Source organism: Heloderma suspectum, chromosome 4 (assembly GCF_057233095.1).
Source record: "Heloderma suspectum isolate Gila_16-S chromosome 4, 16-S_ref, whole genome shotgun sequence".
Lineage (NCBI taxonomy): Eukaryota > Metazoa > Chordata > Lepidosauria > Squamata > Helodermatidae > Heloderma > Heloderma suspectum.
In genome coordinates, this window is record NC_139461.1 from 217,023,542 (window position 1) to 217,049,837 (window position 26,296).

The window sequence follows — 26,296 nt, forward strand, 5'->3', positions numbered from 1 at the left end:
GCCTTCTTTATATTATAATACAAATATTGCCAGAATAAATTCTAGTGCCTATGAAGGAGTCAGCAATTTTTCTGTTTGCTTTCTTAATGACAATGGTATATCTTCCTGGCATCAGATAATAGTTTAGGAAATAAACAAGCAGTATTAAATAAGAACACAAGAGCTGCACCAGTTAAATAATCCAGCATTCTGCTTCCAACTGTGGCCAAGCAGAGGTTTCTAAAAGTTCATAAGCATGGCCATAATGCTAACCTTCTTCTGAACATGGAGGTTCCATCTAGCTGTAACATGTAATATCTTGTGGTGCTGACCCAAGTTACAGAGGCACCATAAGTGGGTGCAACCAAATCCTCACCCTTCCCCCCACTTTTGATTTCACTGCACATTTACTTCAAAGTAAGTTCCACTCTCTGTGGGATTTTCTCCAAATGTACACAGGACTGCAGCTTTAGAAAGAAATCTCTTTCTGGCAATTTCTGAGAGACAACCACCCAACCATGACTTAGGCCTAGCTATGGATAAGTTTCATAATCTCATATAGGGAGAACTATACCAATGCGAAGGATTAGACAGTGAAGGACCCTATCCAGTAATACTTCTCAGCTACTGACAGACAGGGTGACACAGTTAGGTAGCTAAAAAAAAAAAAGCAGTCTTAAGAACAAAATAAGGTTGCAGTCTTTAAAATTCTTAGTCCAGAGCTGTTGAATTGGCCAAATGGGCATGCTCCTTAAAAGTGGCTTTTAGTTTTATAACCTGTCAACACCCTTTGCATTGCTACACCCAATGAAGCAGGTTACCATTCCCAGCTAGTCAGGCTGAAGACCGCCATTCAGCTCAACCCCAGGTGAGACTCAGATCCAAAGCATTCAGCTATAATATTTTAATATAAATAAATATTAGAACTGTAAAGTTGTTTCTGCACATCAGCAGTGTTAAATGGGGTGACTACTACCTTTTTCTGGCAAGGCTCCTACATCTTTTCCAGCAGGGCATAAGCAAAAATTCAGCAGGTGGAGCTTTTCCCATCACTAGACCTTCTTGCTCTGGAAAGCTTCCTGTGCTTAATTTCTGTTGGCAATACAGCTGTTAAATGTCTAGAAGCTCTCTTATTAAGGGCACAGTAGCACTGCTTAGCCTCCCAGGCATCCGGATGAGCCTTTATATCTGCTATGCAGGGGTGGGCAGAAAGTAAACCTCCAGAGGTTTTAGACTACAACTCCCAGCATTCCTGATTATTGGCCATGTTGGCAGGGGCTTCTGGGAGTTGGTCCCAAACATCTGGAAATCTACCTTCTGCCTGCTCCTGCGCTATATATAGTGCCACCTCCTAGAGCAGGGGTGGGCAGCTTGTAGCTCTCCAGATGTTTGGCTTACAGCTCCCATAATCCCTCACCACTGGCTCTGCTAGCCAGGGCTGGTGGGAGTTGTAGGCCAAAAACATCTGGGGGGGGCTCAAGTTGCCCATCCTTGTTCTAGAAAGAAGTCACTCAATCTTCCAACTTTTCTAGGGGAAGGAGCTCCCTGCTGTCCTGACTGGCTCTGTTGTTTGGATAGAAAACAAGGTTTTTGTAGAATACCTCACACTTCTATCTTCAGCAGACTTTATTTTAAAATGTTTTTACTTTTATTCCTTCTAGCTTTCCCTCCCCTTCTGCTAGAAGTCTGGGAGAGTAGAGAGCCTTTCTTTTGACCAGGAGGTGGTGCTATCCCAGACTTAAAGACCACACTCTGGACATGGAATAGAATGAGAATTTATGGTAAATAACAGTAACAATAACAACTTTTTTTTTCTTTGCATGGGTTCAGACATTGGCTAGGATTCAAAGAACTGTGCAACTAGTTCCATGAACTTTTGGGTTTGTGTTTCTTGAACCAGCTTCCCATGCAAAACACTGTTCCCTTTTTGAAACTGAAAACACTTCCAGAACAAGTTTGCAATTTGGCCTACCGTTGACAGTTCTTAGAAAGGTTGAATATCTCACTGGGTTTGTCCAAATCCTTGAACATGCCTATGGTAGTTCTCTGGATCCCAGCCATTATTAATGACTGCAAAGTTCATCTGTAGTGGCAGCCTTTCTCCCCATGCTTACAGATCCAGACTGATCTGGTAGAGGGTATTCTGCTAAGGCAAAAGAGTACTGATCCATTGAGACAGCACTTGGACCTCCACAAGATCTTGATTCTACTCTTGAAAGGGTGTCAGTGTTTATGAATGGCTTTAGAGTCTGTAAATGATGTGGAACTATGCTAAGGGCGCACCCTTTCCATGCTTCAGCTGCCCTGCATTTGCGGTTAGACAGCCAATTTCAGCTGTTTGGCCGTGGGAAAGTGGAGCAGAGGAATGTGTTGTACCAGCATTTTGGCCTTTCCTGCCCTGGGATGCCCCATTTCACCACTCTGCACTCCTCTTCCAAGTGCGGGGCCATTCTGAGCTGCCTGTGAGGCAGTGCGGGAGGTGGGGAAGGTTGGTTCTCACAGAACCAACCTTGGAGCACTGGCTCCAAGTTCAGTTCCCAGAAACCGACATCTTTTATGGCCATCTAGCCACTGACTAGCGGCCATAGGATTGCTCCCTAATTATGACGACTACTTCATGCTGGTAATGTGGCTACTACATATGCGACCAATCTTGTACTGTGAGCACTACTGTCAGGGTTGGATCAGAGCCCAGAGAGCCCCAAAGCAGTTCTGATTCTGAGGAAGAGATAGAAACTGCAGGAGAGGAACCCGCGTGCTGTTCAGAGGTGCAGGCGGGGAGAGAGCCCCTCCTGGTACACATTCCTGAGAGTGATAGTGACTCTGTCAGGGAGAGGGAGGCGCAACAGCAGTTTCTGGATGCTAGGCGCCGGAGCAGTGTCAAGCAGGAGATGGCGGGTGCCGAGAGGAGGTGCTCAGCCTGCTTGGCGCGATGGCAACAGTGGCACCCCGATGCCCCACGGGAAAGGCGTGGACTCTCTCCTCCTAGCCCATAAGTTCAGAGGTTTCCTGCCTGACCCTCCAAACGGAGATCAGCTGATTCCTAAGGCTAGAACCCCCGAGTAGGCAGCTCTCTTAAGTCTCACTCGTTGTTGTTGTTGTTCAGTCATTAAGTTGTGTCTGACTCTTCGTGACCCCATGGACCATAGCACGCCAGGCCTTCCTGTCCTCCGCTCTCTCCCGGAGTATGCTCAAGTTCATATTCATTGCATCGGTGATGCTATCTAGCCATCTCATCCTCTGCTGTCCCCTTCTCCTTTTGCCTTCAATCTTTCCCAGCATCAGGGTCTTTTCCAGGGAGTTTTCTCTTCGCATTAGGTGGCCAAAATATTTGAGCTTCAGCTTCAGTGTCTATCCTTCCCATGAGCAGTCAGGGTTGATTTCCTTTAGGATTGACTGATGTGACCTCCTTGCAATCCAGGGGACTTGTAAGAGTTTTCTTCAGCACCACAGTTTGAAAGCATCAATTCTTTGGCGCTCAGCCTTCTTTATAGTCCAGCTCTCACAGTCATACGTTGCTACTGGGAAAGCCATAGCTTTGATTATACAAATCTTTGTTGGCAAGGTGATGTCTCTGCTTCTTACTACGCTGTCTAGGTTTGCCATAGCTTTCCTCCCAAGGAGCAAGCGTCTTTCAATTTCATGGCTACAGTCACCGTCTGTCACTGCTTCCATTTCTTCCCCTTCTATATGCCAGGAAGTGATGGGGCCAGATGCCATGATCTTAGTTTTTTTAATGTTGAGTTTTAAACCAGCTTTTGCACTCGACCTCAACAAGAGGCTCTTGAGATCCTCTTCACTTTCTGCCATCAGGGTGGTATCGTCTGCGTATCAGATATTTAATACAGATATTGAAATCCTGACAAGACACAAGTGCTGTGAGTGGGGAAGCTGGCTGGTTCGGGCAGAAAGATACAACTGGTCCTGTCGAGTCCACCTAATGCGACGAGAAAACTCCCTGGAAAAGACCCTGATGCTGGGAAAGATTGAAGGCAAAAGGAGACGGGGATGGCAGAGGATGAGATGGTCAGATAGCATCACCGATGCAATGAACATGAACTTGAGCGCACTCCGGGGGAGAGCGGAGGACAGGAAGGCCTGGCATGCCTTGGTCTGTGGGGTCACGAAGAGTCGGACACGACTTAACGACTGAACAACAACAACATTAAATATCTGATAGTTGATATTGGACTGTATTTGATAGTTGAGATATTTAATATTTTACAACACTGCTAGCTATACACTTGTAGCATTCAAACTTCAAGGAACACTTGCGCTGGTTGCCTTATAATATTGTTTTTGCTAGTGTTATATTCTGCTTATGTTTGATTTTTCTCGGTGTTTTTTTTTTTTAAATCACTTGTTAACTATGTTGGGCTTTTAAAAGAAAAACAATGGAATATAAACTTTACAAATAAAAGAAATAATGAATCATTTTCACATCAGCTTGTCTGCCAAGAAACCTCTATGTGTTTGCTAGGCAAAGTGTCCTTTGGGGGTGGGGAAAACTTGTCTCCTGTTACTGACCTTCTGCTTGAAGTACTGTGGATAACCTTTCAAAGTACACAGGGAATGTGGTGTGGAATTTGAAATTTGAACAGCAATTTTTCATCTTTTTCTGAAATATGGACAGCTTGTACCTCTCGCTCACGATATCCTCTTAGGCTGCTATACCTACTTACATGAGTTAGCCCCATTAAACTCAATGGGACCTATTTCTGAACAGACATGATCTTGATTTTAATTAAATAATTTTGGTTTTACTTTTTTAATGGTCTCAGCAGAGAATACCTCTTGCCTTAACTATAAAGCCAGTCCCACAGCTGGATAATAAAACCAAGTATACATAGACACACAAAATTTGATTATCCCTTTTTTTGTCACCAGATGGTGCTATCAGCCTGTGATTGAACACACCAATGAATATAATCATCTTGTTGCAAGTTAAGCTTTTCTAGGTCATAAGGAACAATTGTTGCTCATTTTGAAAATCATACTGTTTGAGCAATCACTGATACAAAGTGCAGAATATACAGCAAGAACTAGTATAGGCCAAAGAACTGAGTTCTGCTATAGCACAGTGACTAACAGCACAATCCTATACATGTCTACTCAGAAGTAAGTCGTATTGAGTTCAGTGGGATATACAGGTAAATGGGTATTGGATTACAACCTAAGGGTGCAATCCTATGCATGCTTAGACAGACATAAGGTCTACAACTCCCAACATGCCTCAGTTAGCCATCATGGGGGTTGTAGGCCTTTTGTATGTCTAAATTAGGGCTGTGCAGGGACCCCCCCAATCCGACTAGGAAGTCGCTTGCTGCCACCAGGTCCTGAGGCCTGGACGTGCGCTGAGTCTTAGTGCAGGGAGTTGCCATTTTTAAAATGGCGACTCCCTGCAATAAGAGTCGACGCGTGTTTAGGCCTCAGGACCTGGTGCCAGCGGAGGTGGCGGCGGTGGCAATGGCGGCAGTGGAGGAGGAGGAGGATGACAGCAGCGGACATGGCGGCAGCAGTGATGACAGCAGCGGACGCGGCGACGGTGATGATGGCGGCAGAGGCTGAGGAGGCAGGCAGCTCAGGTAAGGACCTGGAGGCACCGGCAGGGCTGGGCTGGGGGTGCCAAAGCTCTGAAGCGCACTGAGTGCTTCGGAGAGCCCGCAACTCACTCTGGGTTGCTTCGTGGCCCTTCCACTTTGCCTTGGAAGGGGCTCAAAGTGACCTGAAGCAGCCCGCTTCGACTTGGGGTTTGGGCCTCGGGCCGAAGCGGCGCACAGCCCTAGTCTAAATATACATAGGATTGTGCCATAAGAGACTAGGCTATATATCAGGAAGTCCCGAATTTGAATGTCACTTCTCCCATGAACTCATTTGGTGGCCTCAGTTAAGCCTCTCTCACTCTGCAAGATAGGGATGATGCTGATCTACTTTACAAGGATATTGTAAGGACTACAACAAAATGATGTATATGAAGTGCTTTGAACTCCTGAAAGCGCTATATAAATGCTACGCATTACTGTTTTTCCAGGAGGAGAATGGTAATGCGATTCAGCATTCAGTAGAACAGCGTTTGCCTCAACGTGGAAAATCTGTGGAAAAGATGGACCCCCGTCTGCTCCAGGCAGTTCCAGGTGAGCTCATACCTCAGATTTTCCTTCTGTACTGCCTTCCTACTGCATACAGTAATTAAGATAATTGCATATGTGAGTTCATATTTATATTGCAGATTAATTGGATTGCTTTGCTGTTAATGAGAGCTGAGTTGCATATCCTGTTTTAATGTGAATAGTTTAATAACAACCACAAAACAGCTTGCATAGCAAGTACACAAACTGTTTCCATTTCAGTGAAAACAGGAAAACGCACACCCACCTCTAGGTAAAGTGCAATCTAGGATGATGACAGAGCAAACGTATGCATGTCTACTCAGACGCAAGTTCCACTGTTTTTCATGGGACTTACTCTATAGTAAGTAATCAGGATTGCACTCTGAGTCAAGCACTCACTTACCCAGCGCCAGCATCAAGGGTAGGCCTGGTTGGACAACTGCCAAGGGCCCACTCCCCAGTAGGGGCCCACCGACAACTTCTCGGAGTTGCTCCCCCTTTTCACTATTGCACCCTGCTTGTTCACCTGCTGTTTGCTCTGTCCCTGACAACACTGGTGGCAAGGAGTGGGAGCATTTGATGCCACTGCCCACATGCTCACTGGCGCTGTGCTTGTCAAGCAAGCAAGTGGTAGCAATGGTGAGGACGAAGATGAGGAGCCATAGCAGCTGGTGACGATGGCCGTGAGAAGGTCGACTCACTGAGGGAAGGGGAGGTCTTGCCAACAGCCTTCAAAACCTGGAGCCAGCACTGCAGTTAGCTACTTGAATTCAAGTGTGCTCTATTCTTTAAAAATCATTGCTGGGCAGGATGTGGCCTGCTCGCTGTATATTAATTCAGACCAAATCACCAGTGAGAGCCAGTTATTTTGAACAAGGAATTTCAACAGAGATAATGGGCCAGTTTGCCTGATTGAAGGGTGGTTAATAAGCCACGGTGGCTTGTTAACCACCCTAAGCATGCTGGTCATTGCTGTCAGATTTACATAATTACTCTTGCCAACAGCCTTTTGTGATGTCCAAACCCAGCAAGAGTGGTTGGTTGAAGTGGTTAGCAAACCACCCAGCAATCCTAAAACAGACCATGGTTTCTGGGTGGTTTCTTAACCACCCCAACCAGCCACCCTTACTGGGTTCAGTCATCACGACAAGCCACATCCAGCGAGGGTAATTATGTAAATCTCATGACACATGATCAGCATGTGCAGGGTGGTTAACAAGCTACCCTGTTATCATGTGAAGCAGGACCTTTTGTTTCTGAGAGTCTAGATACCACCTTCCTGCTTGTCTATTGCTTTTATGTCTTCTATCTTTGTCCTGTCTATGTACTCTCTGCTGTGGGTAGAGACACTATTTTAATTTAATTTTCGCATGTATATGCTGCCTTTCCACAGCTTAAGGAAGTATTTATTATATATATATATATATATATATATATATCTAGTGATGGGCAAAATTATGCTGAGTGAATTCATTATTTCCTCAGAAAATAATAAATTCCATGTTAGCTCGGATGAGAGTTCTCCTTTATTCGGAAATCTCGTTCAGTGTTTACAAGTTTTTGTGCGTGCGCGGTATCAAAGTGCATCTTGGGAGCTGTAGTTTGGAAATGCATAGTGCGCCATGATGACATGTGTCACCACATTATGCACCCCCTTCCTGATTGGTTGTTTTTGTGCAGCCCTTGTTTGTAATGTTTACTTGCCGTTGGTTACTAATAATAGGGGAGAGTCAGGAAAAGACAGAGGAAAAGTATACACCTGCCTGGCTGTTTCATTGAATGTGATTGGTTGTGTGTGTGACATCATCACATTTTACCTTAAGCAAGTAAAGAGTTAATCCAACCAACTCAGTGCATGAACAAAAATGGCATTATTTAGATACAGACTGTGGATGCTCTGAAGTTTGTGATCAATTCCAAACGTAATAGCATATTCGTAAAACACCGTCTCGTTACAGAGGCGAGCATTACAAATGAATGCGTTTTGATCAGCGAGCCAACTAATTATGAAATTCTGCAGCTTCACTAATTAAAAAAGTCAGATAAAAATGAAAAGCAGCAACAACAACAACAGGAACACAAGAATTTCATTAGCCAAATTCCTTCTAGAATAAACGGGTTTCAACCCCTTTCCAGAAGACTTTGAGGGAAGAGCTCAGTACCTCCTAAGGGAGATAACAGCATCGCCTCCTGGCCATTATACTGAAGGATCTGCTCCTATCAGCCAGTGTTCTAAATTCATGCAGGACCTGCTACACAGAATGCAGATGACATGGGGTCCAGGACTTGAAGGGTGTAAAAGGAAACATAAAAATTGCCTTGATTTGAGCCAGAAAGCTAACAGGCAACTAGTGCAACTGGAAAGAACTGGCTGAATATGCTCTCATCTCCCTTTCTCTGTCAGGAGGTAAGCTGTGGCATTTTGTACCAGCTGCAGCTTCCAAGTCATCTTCTAGGACAATGTCAATGAAATGCCTGATTAACATTATTGAAATATATTATTATTTATTAGATTTATTATCTGGCCAGCTGCCTGGCCACTCTAGGCAGTGTACAGTACTAATAACATACTTGCATAATCAACTGAACAAAACAACATAACAAAATGACACTGCCCTAAAAACCCCTAACCCACCCCAAATGCCCCCTAGAACAGCCAGGGTTTTAAAGCCCAGCAGAAGCTCATCAAAGAGGGGGCATGGCGGAGGTCACTAGGGAGGGAATTCCACAGAGTGGGGGCCGCCACAGAAAAGGCCCTCTCCCTAGTCCTCACCAGCCTAGCTGTCCTGGCTGATGGGACAGATAGAAGGCCTACCAAGGCCAATCTCGTTGAGCGGCGTCCCTGCTCTTGTTGGAGGTGCTCCTTAAGATAGACTGGGCCAGAACCATATAGGATTTTAAAGGTCAATGCTAACAACTTGAATTAGGCCTGAAAAACAACTGGTAACCAGTGCAACTCCTTCAGCACCGGAGTGATGTGGTCTTGCCAATGGCTGCCTTTAATCAGGCAGGCTGCTCTGTTCTGCACCAGCTACAACTTCCAAACCATCTTCAAGGGTAACCCCACATAGAGAGCATTACAGTAGTCTAGGCAAGAGGAGACCAGAGCATGAACTACTGATGGGAGCAGATGGTTCGGGAGATAGGGGCGCAGCCACCATATCAGATGGAGTTGGTATAGTGCTGCCCGGCTCACGGCTGACACCTGAGCTTCCATGGACAGCTGGGAGTCTAAAATAACCTTCAGACTGCAGACCTGGTCCTTCAGGAGTAGCCGCACCCCATTAAACACCAGGTCAACCTCCCCCAACCTCCCCTTGTCTCCCACAAAAAGTAGTTCAGTTTTGTTGGGGTTCAATTTCAACTTAGTCCGTTCCATCCAGCCACTCACCGGCTCCAGACACTTGGACGGGGTTTCTACAGCCAACTTTGGTGAGGATTTAAATGAGAGGTAGAGTTGCGTGTCATTCGCATATCAGTGACACTGCATCCCAAACCTCCTGATGATAGCCCCCAGTGGCTTCATATAGATGTTAAATAACATCGGGGTGAGAATAGAACCCTGTGGCACACCGCAAGTGAGCAGCCAAGGGTCTGAAGTCTCCTCCCCATAACTGCCTCTTTTTTCTTTCTTCTGTGTTCTCTTATAATGTGTTAGTTTTGTTAAAAGTGCATATTTGTGTAATTTAATTTTGCCATTCCTCACCTGCAGTAATTTCTCCGGTATTTAGCATTTAGATGTTACATAAGATGTTCTCAATATATTTTTGCATACCTCAATAAGAATAGTATTTCCAGGGAACTGGATTGTCCTGTTTTGCCTAATCAACTGATCGCTGCTTTAGTGACTGTATCTGATGTCTATGGACCTTTGGTTAGTTCTTATTCAAGCAAGTCTTGTTTCAGGTCTAATCAATACCACAACGTCTCTTTAATAAAGGTTTGTCTGCTTGTTGGAGGTGTAATACAGTTAATGCTCATCATACGGATAAACCTCATACTGGAATATTCTTTAATATTTACTGATGTACATGTTCTTCTAAATTATCTACCTGCTTCCTGGGATTTAACACATGGTCAGGGTAAATTGATTTTTTGCTCCCCTTTGACCGCTAAAAGACTGATCCTACAATACTGGAAGGATAGATGCTGACCTCCTATAATGCAATGGACTGAAGATGTAACAACACTAGCAACATTTGAAAGAGTGGTATGCTAACGCCACTTGCAAATGGATATATGCATATCTGGTCTGCTTTTATTGTAGTTTATGTACAATCGATTCTTTTTTTCTTTTTTAGAATGCTGTAATAATTGAAACTGAGATCTTTAACATATGTAGCTATGTTAGTGTTTTTTTTTTTAATTTCCTGTTATTTCATTTGTTTTGTTGAAACTCACAATAAAAAAATTGATTAAGAAAAGGTGGACAAGCAGATTGCAAAGGTGAAGCAGAGAAGCGAGTCCAGGGCGTTCTTGTCAGTGGACTTGTGCTGGGGCATTGACCCTCAGCAGGTGCCCCAGCATAACTGCCCTTGATGCTGGCCCCGTTGATGACCACCTCTGGGAGCTGCTTTTATTTTTAAAGAAAAGGGCATTGGGGGAATGTCACATTTCTGCATGTAATATGCATGATAGTGCTCGCTTCACCCGCAGAATCTACTACACCCTTTCTCTCCTTCCCTCTCGGCTCTCACATTTTTTTTCTCTTGTGCCCCCTCTTCCTCATAGTTTGATTGCATTCCTGTTCTGCATTCCTTAGTTTCCCTCCTATTTTTAATGCTGCTCTCCTTTCATTGCTTGTTGCCCTTTTCATTTCCTGATCAGTTGCATCACATGCTTTGCATGTTGTCTCTGGAATGCCTCTTCCGTCTTGAAGAAGTCTCTGGAGGAACACACTTATCTTCTTTTGCCAGCTTCTTTCACCTCCAGGTGCTTATAAAAACATGGCTCACTCATGTACACATCATACACACCCACCCATGTAACTGCTTGTTTACATGGTGGCAAGGCATGCACAAGCAATGCAGGTGGTCATTCAGGGCAACAAAATGTTAGAGATGCTTTAGGGATGAAACTGTGTTCCTTGCAGTGTCATAGAGGATGCTGGGCTCAGCTGTTAAAGACTGAGCCTTCACCCCCAAGACTTTACCTGGGCGTAAAACTCATTTAACCTCAGTGAGACTTACTTCTGAGTAGACATGTATAGGATTGTTCTGTAAGCATTTTAAGAAACAAACATTGGCTAACATGGCGCTTAACTTGAATTTTGTGTCTAAATACAACACCTCTCACGAAGCAGCCCTTATTTCACAGTATCTTGCTTCTTCTCACCACCTCTGTATACTTTGATATTTTAAGGAGATATGTACTTGGAATTTCAAGTGAATTAATTTATTTTAGTAAATGAGCTGCAAGTGGAAATGAGCTGCACGTGGAAAGCAATGCAATCAGAAGAAAGCTGGGGCGGGGCGGGGGGCACTGACATAGGAGCAGAGGCGAGGCTTGGTGGTGTGCATGGGGAGGGGAGGGGGCTGTCTTCATGACTGTGCCAGCTTATTCTACAAGTTTGACCCCTTTATGCAAATGTTCTGTAATACGGAGTGATGCAGTTAAGCCACATTCCCCTGGCAATCCAACGCAATCCAGGGGAAGTGGCATTTGATTGGGCTCCAGCTGACAAGCTATTTCTAGATCAGCAGACAATAATAACAAGATGGTGACATCTGATCCACTGAAAGTGCCACCACAAAGATCCCCAAAGATCCCAAGTCACCCTGAGACCATATCTGCATATTATCATTAAAATATGCTCCAGTATGACTGACACAAAGAAGAGTTGGGAGTAGAAACTGATAATGACTCATTTGTACTGATGGGCTCCAGCCAAATCACACTTGAATGATTGTGCAACACAACTCTTTGATAATGTTCTTCTTGGGATATTCCCCAGCTTTCTAGGAAAGACCAGATCAGGCATGAAGAAATGTGATTGTTTATTAGTTCTGTTATAGATCCAGGCCCATAGATTTCTGATCACTACAGTTGAGACTTTTTAGCTCCAGTAGATTCTACTTTTCAGCCACCACTAGGAGGCACATGGTTCTTATACATTAGCCAGCTTTCTTTAAACTTTATTACACTCTCCCTCTCCCTCCCACCCCAGTACTGATAAATGTATAGCTTGGGGTGGGGAGGAGAGAGTTTTAAGCTATTACTTCCTGTTGGCTTGTTATTTAATATGAAAACTTGTTCACATCAGGAGGAATTTATGTTGAGGTGAAAGTGAGGAGAAACGCTTAAGCCAGTGAAATAAATGAGTTTGACTACACTTAGTTCTGGGTTGGATTAGGTTCTCTATGATAAAGTTGATACCCCACTTTACACAAAAAAATATTTTCCACAGGGCAGTTTAAAATCCTGTTGCCAGTTAACATCTGCATACATCTATTAAAATCAGTGAGATGTAACACTTCCATAACATGCTGCAGGATATCAGCCTTTAATTTTTAAAGATCGAAAATCTGTTTGTTTTAATGAAAACATATGGACAGCACATGAAGTGTCAATTTGGGGTTCACCTAATTCAGTGTCATGTCTCCAGCAGTGACTAGTATCAGTTGGGTCAGAGAAAGTGTACAAGAACAAAATATGGTGATTGTTGAGGGATTCTTCCCTTATTCACCATACATTATGGCGACAAGATGTTTGTTGGGCATGTTTAGCCTTGGGCATGTTTAGCCTTGAGAAGAGAAGACTGAGGGGAGATATGATAGCACTCTTCAAGTACTTGAAAGGTTGTTACAGAGAAGCAGGCCAGGATCTCTTCTTGATCATCCCAGAGTGCAGGACACGGAATCATGGGCTCAAGTTACAGGAAACCAGATTCTGGCTGAACATCAGGAAAAACTTCCTGGCTGTTAGAGCAATACGACTATGGAACCAATTCCCTAGGGAGATAGTGGGCTCTCCCACACTGGTGGCGTTCAAGACGAGTCTGGACAGCCATCTGTCAGGGATGCTCTGACTTGGATTCCTGCACTGGCAGGGGGTTGGACTCGATGGCCTTGTAGGCCCCTTCCAACCCTACTATTCTATGATTCTATGATTCTATGAAGATATTAAAGCATTTTGCATTAAACATAGAACCCATGCAATTGAGACAAAGTGATTAACTAAAATGAACATCTAGGAGAGTTCAGTCTCATGCTTTCATTTATTCACTTCATATAAAAATCTCTTAAGAATGCATCTGAACACAATATATAATACTATAACAACATACATTGTGTGAAACTTCAAAACAATAAAATAACCACCTGGAACAATGCAATGTTCAACAGACATACAAACCCATTGATCATGCACAACTGTGCTATTTTCATCAACTAGTTAGTCACAAGTTGGACTGAAAGCTTGAAATATAGTTTTACTAACTGAAATCGGCACCATATACATGCCTAACAAGCTTTGTTGGAAGAAGTTTCACAGCACAATTATAACGTCAGTTCACATTTTGTCATAGAAATTCACATTGGCTTATTCATAATGACACTTAACATTTTGTGGCATTTACTGGGTTTTTTTTTCTTTTTCAGTAGTTTCACCTCATCTGAACAGACCATTCTAAACCTCTTTCAGTCATCAACAATGATGATTTCCCAAATCATAGTGAAAATGAAACCCCTGTGAGCCAATGCCACTTGAATGCCCTCTCTGGGTTTCATATGTCTCTTTTAAGCTATGTTCAGGTTCTTATTTTATGCAATACAAAAAAGTTACAAGAAAGGCAACTCTTATCCAGAGTCTTCTACACAAATAACATCACCACTGACAGGCAATGTTAATTTATATAAATTAATACTTACAAAACATTACATTATATACATTAAGTAATAAATACACTGTTATAAACAGTACTGGACATGTTAGAGCTCAAGGCAAGTGCAGGAGAAAAAAGGAGACTAAACCTAGTGGACATAAACTATGCAGGAAAAAGAACACAAAAAAAGACTAAGCGTACAATTTCCACTGAGTTAAAAAAAACAAAACCACAATGAGGGGAGGATGTATATCACACTACCTCAGTATGCTGGTTTTTACACGTGCTGTATTGTGTTATAAGAACACAAAGCTACATTTTATCCTGTGCACAAAAAAAGTCAAAAATGGTTGCATGGAGAATACCGTTTTCAGTAGCAAGCAAACAGAGGAGCTACACAGGTTTTGCAAGACAGATAAAGTGACCAATGTTGCAGTCACACGAGGAGGGCACCCTGCTCTATTTAGTGAGTCAAAGTGATTAAACTGCAATAAAGTAACAAGTATTGCCCATAAAAAGGAAGACTTCTTTCATTAAAACAGGAATAATTAAAAAAAACCATCAATATCAAACACATTTTGTTGCGTATTTAGTAGGTTTCTCAAAAAGACATGGAAGTGTTTATAAAAAAGGCACACGGGTCTGCAAACAGGTGGACAAGTTTTAAATGCAGAGTTATGAATCAGTAGTTCTCGCTGTCAGACCTGTCTAGATTTCAAAATTTCTTAGGAACAGAAAATGTTTCAGTTGTATGTCTTTCATTGTCAGGCTTGTTCAGTAACAACCCACACTAGCTCCAGACCATCACAATGATTTTGTTTTTGGCTGACAAAGCTTAAGCTGCAGTATAAATCACCTGTTAATTTCCTGAGCAGTCACTACACGCTCTTTAACCCTGACTCCAATCTCAAGTAGCTGGAAAGGCCCTTTAGCCAATGGTAGATGCTGGCTGAAGACCTAGATTTCAGGTTTGTCAGCAAGACAAACCTGCATGTGCATGAAGTATTTAAATTCACCAATACAGATACAGTACATTAAGTATCAGTAGGTGATGTATCTTCTGTCAGAATTTCTATATTAGCTTCCCTTTGGGAATCCCTTTTTCCTGGGTCAATCACACAGAGTGTCTTTGTACTGCTGAAATAGCTGATACTATCACTCTCTTTCTCAGGGCCATCGGAATCCTCTTCTTCAAGGGTAAGCTCAAATTGGAACTTCTCCATCATGCCCTGACAGTCTCTGTTGCGTTCTTCAAGGGGAGGGGAGGGGCTCTGAGGGATCATACTCTGGTACCAATTCCTGTTGTCTTCTAGGGTATCCAGGATATCTTGAGCATCAGGCTGCACTAGGTCTGCCCATGTCTCCCAAAGTGGGTGGACAATATAATCAATGAACCCAACCTGTAAAACAACAATAAGCATTTGTTAAGAACATTTTTTAATCATTTCTTTATTTATTAGACATATGCATGAATCACACTTCTCCCCAATGGGCTCTCAAGGCAATACACAAATTAGGTAAAACAACAGCAATAATAAAACACTAATACATCACAACAATGAACTAAAAACAGGAGCAGAAATCTTCTTTAGGAAAAAAAAATGGGGCAAACATTACAATCCATTAATCTTGATGGAACAGTACAATCTTCACTGCCTGACTGAAACATGGTAAAAGGGGGACTAATCCAGCCTCCCTAGGGAGGGAGTTCCATAACTGGGGTGCTGCTATAGTAAAGGCCCTGTCTCGTGCACCTACCAATCTAACCTCTGTAGGTGGTGGGACATATGGTGGATTGGTGGGCCTCTGATATTGATCATCAATTATGGGAAGGTTCATACCGAGGAGGTGTTCTTTCATATATCCTGGTCACAAGCTCTTTAGGGCTTTATATGTAAGGTCCATCACCTCGAACTGAGAATTTGATTCAAGACCAGTGTTATATGGTCCATAAAACACACACCATAGAACAATCTGACCACTGCATTTTACACTAGCTGTCGTGTCCAGACACTTTTCAAGGCATCCCACATGCAGCAGATTACAGTAATCTTGATAAGGCATGATTAAATCATGGATCACTGTGGCCAGATTATTACTGTTATTTTACTATTGTGTGTACGTTAACATACTTTGCAGAATGTACTATATTTTTAAATAGGGAAAGAGGGATAGTGTTATACACGCACACGATAGTGCAATGTTTTGTGGAAATGGTGTATCACTGTGGGGAAATAATAATGGCTCCACATATTATTTGATGAGTAAACTCTGAACTGGATTACTTCTCAGTTACTTGACAAACAGGAAGCAAGGGATAGAGAAAACTGAATGGCCATACAAGTTATAGGAAAGTCTTCTGCCTGGCCAGAGTTTGTCACTTAAGTTCAAAAGCTGTTGGACAGCAATTCTTCTACAGGACAGGAAAACGGCTCTCAAAGGAGCACTTCTCAGTACTAGGATGTTTGGTTTGGAAATCACATTTGCCTCCTTCAGACACAACAGGATGTTGAACAAGCCATTATAATTCTATTGTAACTGTTGAGGCAACTTTAGCCAAAAGGTGACGAAAACTTCCTGCAGCGTGTGCTGCTCAGCTTTGCCTGATTATTGGAAGGTGGGGCTCTTTGGCACTTCACATTCATAGAGAAACACCACCAGAAATGTTTCCACATTTTGAATTATGTTGAAAATGAATTAGCCCAGCAGACAGCTCAAACGAGAAAAGCACACAGACTTGCTTTACCAGTTTTGGATTGTAAAGGATATGATTTAATCATTCTGCCTTATCACGGCTTTCAGTCATTTTATTTGTTTATTATTTATTAAATTTCACACTGTCTTTCCTCCAAAGAATTCAGGGAAGCATACACGGTCCATTTTATCCTGCATGGTAGGTTAGTCAAGGGTGGGGAGTTGAGTGCGGTTTTGAACTGGTTTCTGCAGTCTAAGTCCCAACACTCTAGCCAAACCTGGTGCCCTCCAGATGTTGTGGACTTCAACTCCCATTAGCCCCAGCCAGCATGGTCAATGGTCAGGAATCCTGGGAGCTGTAGTACAAGACATCTGGGCAGCACCAAGTTGGGGGAGACTGCTCTAGCCACTACACAAAAATGGCATTCAGTTACTCAGGATTTGGAATATAAAGGGGAAAGGGGTTTTTTTTCTTGCAAAAGTAGATGCAAGCAGAAAATCTTCTAACATCAGCTAACAGAGCAATCCTGATGTGGCCCAATGGAGAGATTCCCACCACAGAACCACTGCTGCATCATAATCCCTGGCTGAATATAAGCAGCCAGGGTGAGAGGTGTAGGTGATTTTTTGCCTGTCTTTTTTCTGGGAGATACCAGAAATCCCGCCTTCCACAATGATTACAAAAGGAGGGGAATGACTACAGCAGCCTGATGTTTACTTCAGTTGGGGGCCCCAATCCTGGACCCTCACTGGGGAACAGAGAGGCATTGGATCCAACAAATCCAAAGCAGCCCTACCCCAGCCCTGGAATACTCCATTCCTGGGCCTTCTGCTGGCTATTGCCACTGGGAATACTGTTGGAGAAAGCCTAACATTTTTGTGGAGTTTTCTAGAGGCATAATTGGGGTCTCGGGGCAGGCAGAACTCCTTTCTGCCAGCACAGGGGAACCTCAGTGGCATCATAACTCCCTCCAGTCAGTGGATCTGGGGGTTAAAATTGCCTTGTAAGTCCACAAAAGTGTCAGAGATACGTCGAACTTTGGAATCAATCTGCATTAGTACCAAACACAACCCCAGCCCCCAACACACAAAAACCAACCTTTGGGGGCATTTACCAATGCATGCAAAGAACACAGAACAGGAAGAAGCCCAGGAAGTCACTCCTTAAAACATGCTCACATTAGTGGCAAACAGTTCAGATCAACTTTATTGTTTGTAAACTCAGTCAATACCAGCAGTGAGAAAAAAGAGAAGTTATATACCTGTGACTTCTCTACAGAAGCTGTGTGCTTGTCACACATTGGGCTGATTTCCATTCCTCTCTCCCGTTCTTTGTCTCCCTGCTGGAAAAACTCCTCCATGATTCTGTCTGTCCACTGCCGATAGAGTTCAAGAGATTTTGTGGGATTACTTAAATCAGCACAATGGACCATATTTCGGAGAACCTGTAATTGCAAAACCTGTATTAATTTGAAGCCTCACAGAATTAGGCAGAATAGAACAACATTTCATTCTGAACTTGCTGGTACATTCAGTACAATTTCACATTAAAAGAACATTTTGATCACAAAAATACCCTTACTTTGGAAAATTTTATGCAAGATAACTTCATTAAAATTCATTTTTACCAAGTCATAATTCAGATTATTGGTGGTTGGTCACTTTATGTCAGCCTAATTAAGTGTGGATATGCAGGAGAAGCAACATACTTTGTCTGGGCAAATTGCATAAGCACTCCCTTGAATACTCATATGCACAAGTAAGCACTGGAAGTGGGGCAGAGCCAGCTGGTTATGTCTCAGGAAACCCATATCCCATTCTTTAGTTCAGAATTGCTTTTGGACATTACTCTGTCCTGCTCTTGTCTTAAAGATACAAGTAGAGAAGGGAGAAAAACATGGCCAGATTCACATGTTCTGAGTCTGACTCAAGCTCAGTTGGAAGAGCATCAGATTGATGTTCTAAACCCCCCTGGTTCAATCCTGAATTTCAGCAAATATTATAGAGAACCAGTATAGTGTTGTGTAGTGTTCAGAGAGTCCAACTAGGACCAGAGGACCCAGTTTCAAATTCCATCTCAGTCAGGAAGCTCACACTTCATGGCTGAGCTGGAATTTGAAAATGGGTGACCTTCAGCCAGTCACTATTTCTAAGCTTAACCTATCTCATAAGGTTGTTGTGTGGATAAAATGGGGCAAGGGGAGAGAATCATGTATTATTTATTTATTTATTGCCTTGAGCTCCTTGCAGGAAAGGTGGGATACAAATACATTTTTGTAAACTGTCTTGGGAACACCTAAGCAGTCAGTCATGAATCTGATGCAGAATCTGTGGCCCTGATTCTGGGAGGTTCATGGACAGCGTACGTCAGACTGGCAATTGGTTGTCAATTTGATTCTCCATACCTTACAAAGACCTGAATAACTGTCTAGCAATGTTTCTCACCCCTCTGTTTGCTTCTTCCAAGCCAGAATATGTTATCTGAAGTAGCTCTTATTTACCAGTATCAAAGGGGCCTAGCAGACATCCTGCAGTGATAATGGAGGGATGTAATTTGAAGTGGCTGAGGTCAGGTATTTGCACAGGTTGTCTGCCTACGGTGGTGCAAAATTCTTCAGTCAAATTCTTTGTACTGTAGAGACTGATCTCTATGACAGGGAACCTTTAAAGGATGACAATCTGTAAAGTAGGCTGAGGGGACATTTTCCTTTCATATATATGAATGCTAATTTAGAAATGGGAGCTCTGTACCAGCTAGTGCTGTCTTTAAACTGGGGAGAGGGTTTAATCAGTGGTACTATGTGCTGCCACCAAGTTAGCTACCATGGTTCTGGCATATCTGTTGCAACAGGTATCTGAAGCACACGTACAAAATGAGAATTTTGAATAACTGTGGGACAAAGGGATTTCATAGAGACAAGGAATGGTATAATAACTATTTTGTCTCAAATCTTATTTTTGAAATATACAGAAACCTCAATTCTGGAAAATATTGAAATGGGTGCTTCTGAGTGTATCATCAAGTAGGGGATAAAGCAGAGAAATAACTGTAGTAGATTCCCTGTCTTTAAGGAAGAAATTTCTTCTTTCAATATTCTTAGCCATCCGTGACAAGGCTTAATCCTTAGAACCTATAAACACGCAAGAACGAACTTATAGATTGCACAACACTTGGCCAAAGTAATCCAAATGAATCCAAATGGACTAATCCAAATGAACATTAAACTGATTACATTCCTTCTGACTGTGTGATCCTGTCTTCTCTAAGTGGGTTGGAGGGAAGAAAAGTTCAGGAAACTACAAACCACCAAATTCCTCTCTTGTGGAAAGGTTTACATGATGATATAGTTTTCGTGCACAAATGTGCATATCAGTTCAGTGCTATTCCCAACAGTAGTTGTGGCACAACAGATGTTCATATTGCAACAGCCCCAGTGGCCAGTCCAATCCTGTCTGACCTCCTTGGAATCTCCCTGCGATCTCTTGCTACATCTTTTTTTTCTAATGCAAATCACTGCTCCAGCCATTATCATGCCATGCTAGGAACTTCAAGTGGCCTGGCTTTCCCACCTTGGGAAAAGCCCTTCGGCACATGTGATGAGGAAAGGCTGTCCCCAGAGAACTAACTAGCTTCTTGCACCAGAGCAAGAGTGCAGTGTCTGGCTTTGGAAGCCCTTCAGGCTCTGAAATTATGAGTCTGATAGGACACACCTTCTCCACTATGAGCCAGAAGCATAGTGACTAACCTTTTTCTTCTTTCCTGCCTTGACCTCTAAGTAGGTAAGTATGGATTTTGTTAAATCCATTCCATCTGTGTTTCATGGATTGTCGGGTGTCTGTCGTTCCATTATCGGCTCATTGATGGACTTGGATTTTTTTTTTTACCAAAATTTTGTTCTATTTGCGCTAATCCACAAATAGAACAAAATTTGCTCATTTGCTCCAATCCACATTAGTTAATTAATGCAGATTAGCACATTTATGCAAGTCCATATTAGCACTAATGTGAATTAGTGCAAATCCTCCCTGCCGCCCTGTGAAAAACCGGTCACAAGTCCACAGAAATCACGTGGCTCGGAAAAAGCTGATCTGCTGTAGAATCCTCAGGTCAGATTCATAGAAATCTGGACCACCTGAATTCATTGCGGATTTCTCCAACATCACTACCTCTAAAGTAAGTCATAGTATGTAGTATGTCTTTAAAAAAACAAGTAGCATCAGAGCAAGGGAATCTCCGATACAAACCTGTATTCTATCTGTGTAGTTATCTAGGAGGAGGACTCCCGAGCTTGTCACTTTTTTAGTTTCCACCATTGTCTTTAAGTCTGCCAGAAGGGACATGTGTTTGGACATATCTGTTGCCAAAACCTACATGAAAGGATAAAGAATGATTATAAATGCAGGGAAGCAGAGTAGTGAGTTTCTGTTTCTCACAGCAGGAGAAAAAGCAGCAAGAAGGTAGGGAGGCACAAAATTCATACCATGTCTATCACCATTTTCCTGAGAGTTTGACGTTGTTTCTTGGTCAGGTTCTGGAAGATGTCACAATGCTCTTCTTGTAGCAGCTTAAAACCGACAGCAAGGTGGTGATTTTCCAAGACAGACTCATCATTGTACATCAGAGCAAGTTCAGAATCTAAGGGAGGAAAGCGTATGTTTATAAAAGGGCACCAATAAATGCAATGCATTATTTCATGTGGAAATCTATCTTTGGTACATTAGAGAACATGAGGGCAACATACAGAAACCAGTGAGACAGCATATCAATCTCTTTGGGCACTCTGACTGACAATATGGTTGCTCAACATGAAAAGAATCGAAAGGATACGTGAAAGAAAAGGTTCCAGAATCCTGGAATAATTCTGGCTGCATTTTGGAATGATTCTCTCACTGCAAAAGATAATGATAACTTGTTTGTTATGTATTGCCTTCATATTTAGTGCTCCAGCATCTGTTCAGTAATCTTGTTTGATGTCATTGCAAAGGTTTAGGTAAACTGGGTATTCACGTCTTGCACCCCAGCAACCAGAATATGTCTTCTCCAGTCTCATTTTGGTTCTTCCCCAATTCACTTAATTTAAGATTGTAGGAAGAAGCTTGCAAGATCAGATCAAGGGTCCATATAGTCCAACATCCTATTTCCAACTGCAGCCAGCCTGATGCTTGCAGGGAGCCCATAAGCAGGAATGAAGGGTACAACAGCCTTCCCCTATTGTTTTTCTCCCAGCAACTGGTATTTCGAGGCATACCTGCCTTGGAACCTGGAGGCTTCATTGATTTATCCTTCCATATATTCTCAACTGATGTGAATATTTTTTTTCTCGGTCTACTTTAGGAGATGCTTCAGGTGTGGGAGTCTGGCTGGTTAGGTGCTACCATTGCTCTGCCCCCTCCCCCATGCTTACCTCTTTGTACTAGCAGAAAATAGCATGGAGAGCAGCACAGTCCCATGTGGCTTGTGGATGCTGGCTGCAATGATAAAACTCTCCTACTAACTTTTTATAAGCACTTTACGGTGCAACACCACTCCATTTAACCATAATATGCTAGGAATCCTCTGTCTTGTAGACCCTACCAGCCTGTATGAATGTAATACCCTAGCTACCAGTTGTCGTTGTTTTAAAAAATCTAATGAGTAAATGGTTTTCACGAGGAAGAAATGCCAGAACTAGTGATGTGTATGTGTGTATCTAATACATACAGGACTCACTTGTATTAATAAGGAACTGGTTGGAGACACCAGGGTGATCCACATCGTGAATTGCTGCTGCAAAAATGGCTGCAAGAATTTCCAGATCAGTGAAGACAGCCTAGAAGAAAAAGGAGCAATAGATATATCACCATTATAGACTCACAAACTGCCTACTTACTCATTAACAGAAAGCAAATCACTAGCATTTATTAAATTAAGATATTCTGTTAACAAAACTGTTTTAGTCACAACATTATTCAAATAGAAATGGAATTTTTTCCATGATTACTTGCCACTTTTCCTCTATCCTGACACATCCTTCTGGGATGCAATAACCTCTGTACATCCAATACAGAAAGTTACAATAACTGCATGAAAGTAAAACTATTGCATACAATATAAAAAGTTCCCCATGGAAAGAATTAAAGTTTTGATTCCAAAATATTGCCTAGAAGTTTACCTATGTGGTCACATCTCAGAAAGCAAGACTTAAATTAATCTTATTAAGAGTATACCCGAATCTACCATAACTGACACTTGACAGGGCACAGAATGTTAAGAAGAATATGGCTGCTGAAAATAGAGAAAACTGAAATATTTACTAGGGTCCAGTGGGGAATTGATGACCTATAAGTTGCATTTCTCTGGAATCTTGATGACATCTATGCCTACTATTGTACCTGCTTAACCCGAATCGCAGACTGATGATTTAACCATGAAAGTCCTATGACTTTACCTACTAGTCCTACATTACACGTTGGAAATCAGTGTAATTATGCAATTACCTAGCTTTCAAGAACACATGGAAACAGCTGTAGCATCCCAGAAGTGTTGACAAAGCAACTGTATGATGCATATAATTTTGCTTATGTTATGTTTATACATCACAATAACAATTGAGATTTGAAGCTGTAAGAAACTGGAATTATCCAGGACAACAAATTAATTATCACACTATGAATAATTTGTCTGGGGGGAAAAGCTACTCACATCTAAGGCTGGGGTGGACAGAAGAACATGAGTTGACTGGGCCACATCAGCTGCATGGAGACTGTTGTGGTAAGCTACATCGGAATGGTAGTGATCTTCCAAAGTCATCGTGTAAGCTATGAAGGTGTCTGATGAGATCTTGAATGTCTTCAACAGGTCTCTCTCCTGTTTAAGGTAATGTAAATTGCATAAGGGCATAAAGTGACATAAATCTAAGGGCTTCATTATTGGGAGAAAAGTGGAGTGGGGACTTTTTTCTTTTTTTTTAATGGAACCATTTGAATCAATATATTTCAATGTAATTACCAACCTGGAAAATGGCATACATAATGCAGGTGAGAGGTCTACTGTGGGAATATCTGGCAACATTAAATATGTTCAGACCCCATTTATTCAAATCCTCCAGCTCCTAGAGGAAAAAACCCCACAACAACAACAAATTATTGACTGCACAATACAAAGGGGGAGAAGCTGTATGCAGGTTAACTTAAGCAATTCCCTTTTAAAAGCCATTTTAAAACCAGTATTTGAGCCAGCCTCAAATACTTTAGGGCAGGGGTGCAGAATTTCTTTCAAGTTGAGGGCTGAATTCCATTTTGGAGAAGCTTTGGAGGGCCACATTCTAGTGGTGGGAGAAGAAGCCAAAGGCCAAAGGGACAGGACCAAGAATATCAGAATATTTGAGCTTAAAGCTCTTAACTGTCAGTAACTAAGCCTTAGGAAAGGCATTTCATCTTTTAGAGTGGGGAAAAATACTTCACAAAAACAGAAACTACCAAATAATAAGTGGTTGGGAGAAAGGAGCTAGGGCTAGAGAAAGAGTACACGGCCATCTAGGGAACTGCAGAGGGCTGGATTGCGACCACAGGAGGGCTGGATTTGGTCTCCAGGCCTGTGGTTCTGCACCCCTGCTTTAGGGGAATGATATAGTAAACAGTTTTCTCTTATCAATACTTTCTAATAATCTTCTATTAGAGACATTCTTGTTAAAAAGATCCAAGTCCTGAACATAGAGCCAATAACACTGCTATCTTCCAAAACAGCATCTTTGAACAAGTTTTTTTTTTGTCACCAAGCCAGGGCAGAAAATTCCCAAGACCAACTGCATGTTGGGGAGAAGCAAGGCACAAATTAGATTTTTAACTTTTTTTACGTTAGTGTTAGCTAAAATACATAAGAGATTGCTCTCCTCTGTTGAAATTGGAATTGACTATTTCCACTTTTCAAAAAAGAGGATACTATCAGATGACTGTCTCAAGTTTGAAACAAAAAAAGACCCCAAGTGCTGGGCATTAAATGCTGTGCTAAAGCATATCTTCCTTCCATTTGCACCTTACACAAAAAGAGCAATATAGCAATAGTGAGTCACGCTCACCTTGGCTAGATGGTCTTCCTTTTCTGTTTTCACACCAAATCTTGAAATACTAGTATTATTCAAGCTTGAACTGTGCATTAGCTTTTTGACACCACTGATCTGTGTCATGAGCTGCTGCTTTTTCTTTTTCTCTCTGTCCTTCTGCGTGGGAGAGGGAATCTCCACATCATTCTGCTTGTCTGTGCAGGAAAAAAAGAAAAATGAGTATATAACATTTATGAAACACAGTGGGTTGAATCCAGATCAGCCATTCTGTCAATGGAAAGGGTCCTTCCGCTCATAGGAGGCACTGGGATCCAATGGAGGCTCCCTGCTGGAGGAAGGTCATGGGGAGTCAATCTTCACTAGGGATGTACAGATTTTGTTAAATCCTGAAAATGTTTGTGACATAGCTGAAAATGATACCATGGCAATATCAATATTATTTGTTCAGTAGATATTTTGTCTCAGGAAATGAATTTGATCAGAGACTAGGTAAGATGGTGGATCAAAATATCTATGTATCCAATATCAATGCTAATTCAGTAGCCTACTCCTAAGAATATCTACTGAAGGCAAATAAGTTATATTTACTTTGTGGTAAAAAGAAGTAAAATCATTATAAACATCACACAAATTTGTTATGTTCACAGTTCAATATGAAAGGTCAGATTTGTTTGTCGGAATGCCTGTGGTTTGACCAACATTTTGAAAGTTCAGTTTAAATTGATTTAACATTAGGATGGACATTGCTGGTGGTGCATTTGATGGTTTCAGACTGTCAAGAGCACCCTAGCTGCCTCTTAAAGTCTCCTTCAGTAGCCAAAACAAGACGTGGACAAAAGGGATTCTTTCCAAGGCTTTATTCCTTTACAGCTTAATGACTCTTTCAGATGCTAATTGCCAGTGACTAAGCAAGGAACTGCATAGCGTATCATAGCAGAGTAACCTAAGCTCCATGTACGCAGTTGGTCCCCGTTTGGAGGAGAAGGGCGGGAAAGCTCTGAAACTTAAGGGCTAGGAGGGCAGGTTCCCCCCTTACCCATGGGGCAGCAGGGCACAGCCGTTGCCGAAGCGCCAAGTGGGCTGAGCGCCTCCTCTCGGCGCCCTCCATCTTGCGCCTTTCTCTGCGTTGGTGCCTTGCGTCTAGCAACTACCAATCTCCTGCTCTTTCGCTGCCAGGGTCACTATCTCCCTCAGGAATGCGAGCAGGGGGGGCCTCTCCCTGCAGCTGTGCCTCTGAGAGACCAGTGGGCTCCTCTCGCACAGGCTGTAGCTCTTCCTCAGAATCAGAGCTGCTTTGGGGGTCTATGGGCTCAGTTCCAACCCTGACACAGACCAATGTGAAGTCCTTCCCTTATCTCTGATCTCTCCTGAGGAGGGTGGAATGTGTATCTGTGGGGAGGGGGAAGAGTGTCTCTGTGTATATGGTGGTGGTAGGGAAGTGAGTGTGTGTGAGTAAATGTGCGTATTTTGAGCGTGTGAATGAATGTGAGAAAGTATGAATGAGTGTGTGTATATGTGTGCATGCCTGCGTGCACACATGTCAGGCCTCTGGCAGCCCAGCAAATATCCTCAGGGCTAAAAAGTTTATGCACCCCTGGTTTACACAGACATTGAAATTGCACATACAAAAATGTCCGCTACTGACGACT

General features: G+C 42.5%; 1 protein-coding gene across 2 annotated transcripts in view; it reads right to left on the minus strand.

Moving 5' to 3' along the window:
* Positions 1-13,287: 13,287 nt before the first annotated feature.
* The window catches only part of PDE4B (phosphodiesterase 4B), a 352,041-nt gene continuing 339,032 nt past the window's right edge, over positions 13,288-26,296 (minus strand). For both annotated transcript variants that reach the window (XM_084852293.1, XM_084852294.1), the window contains 8 exons: positions 24,663-24,841; positions 23,598-23,696; positions 23,288-23,452; positions 22,316-22,415; positions 21,087-21,241; positions 20,851-20,973; positions 17,868-18,050; positions 13,288-15,311 (listed from right to left, as the gene is read on the minus strand). In XM_084852293.1, the coding sequence (XP_084708419.1) occupies positions 14,946-15,311; positions 17,868-18,050; positions 20,851-20,973; positions 21,087-21,241; positions 22,316-22,415; positions 23,288-23,452; positions 23,598-23,696; positions 24,663-24,841 (1,370 nt within the window). In that variant the 3' untranslated portion in view covers positions 13,288-14,945. The remainder of the gene's footprint in view (positions 15,312-17,867; positions 18,051-20,850; positions 20,974-21,086; positions 21,242-22,315; positions 22,416-23,287; positions 23,453-23,597; positions 23,697-24,662; positions 24,842-26,296) is intronic.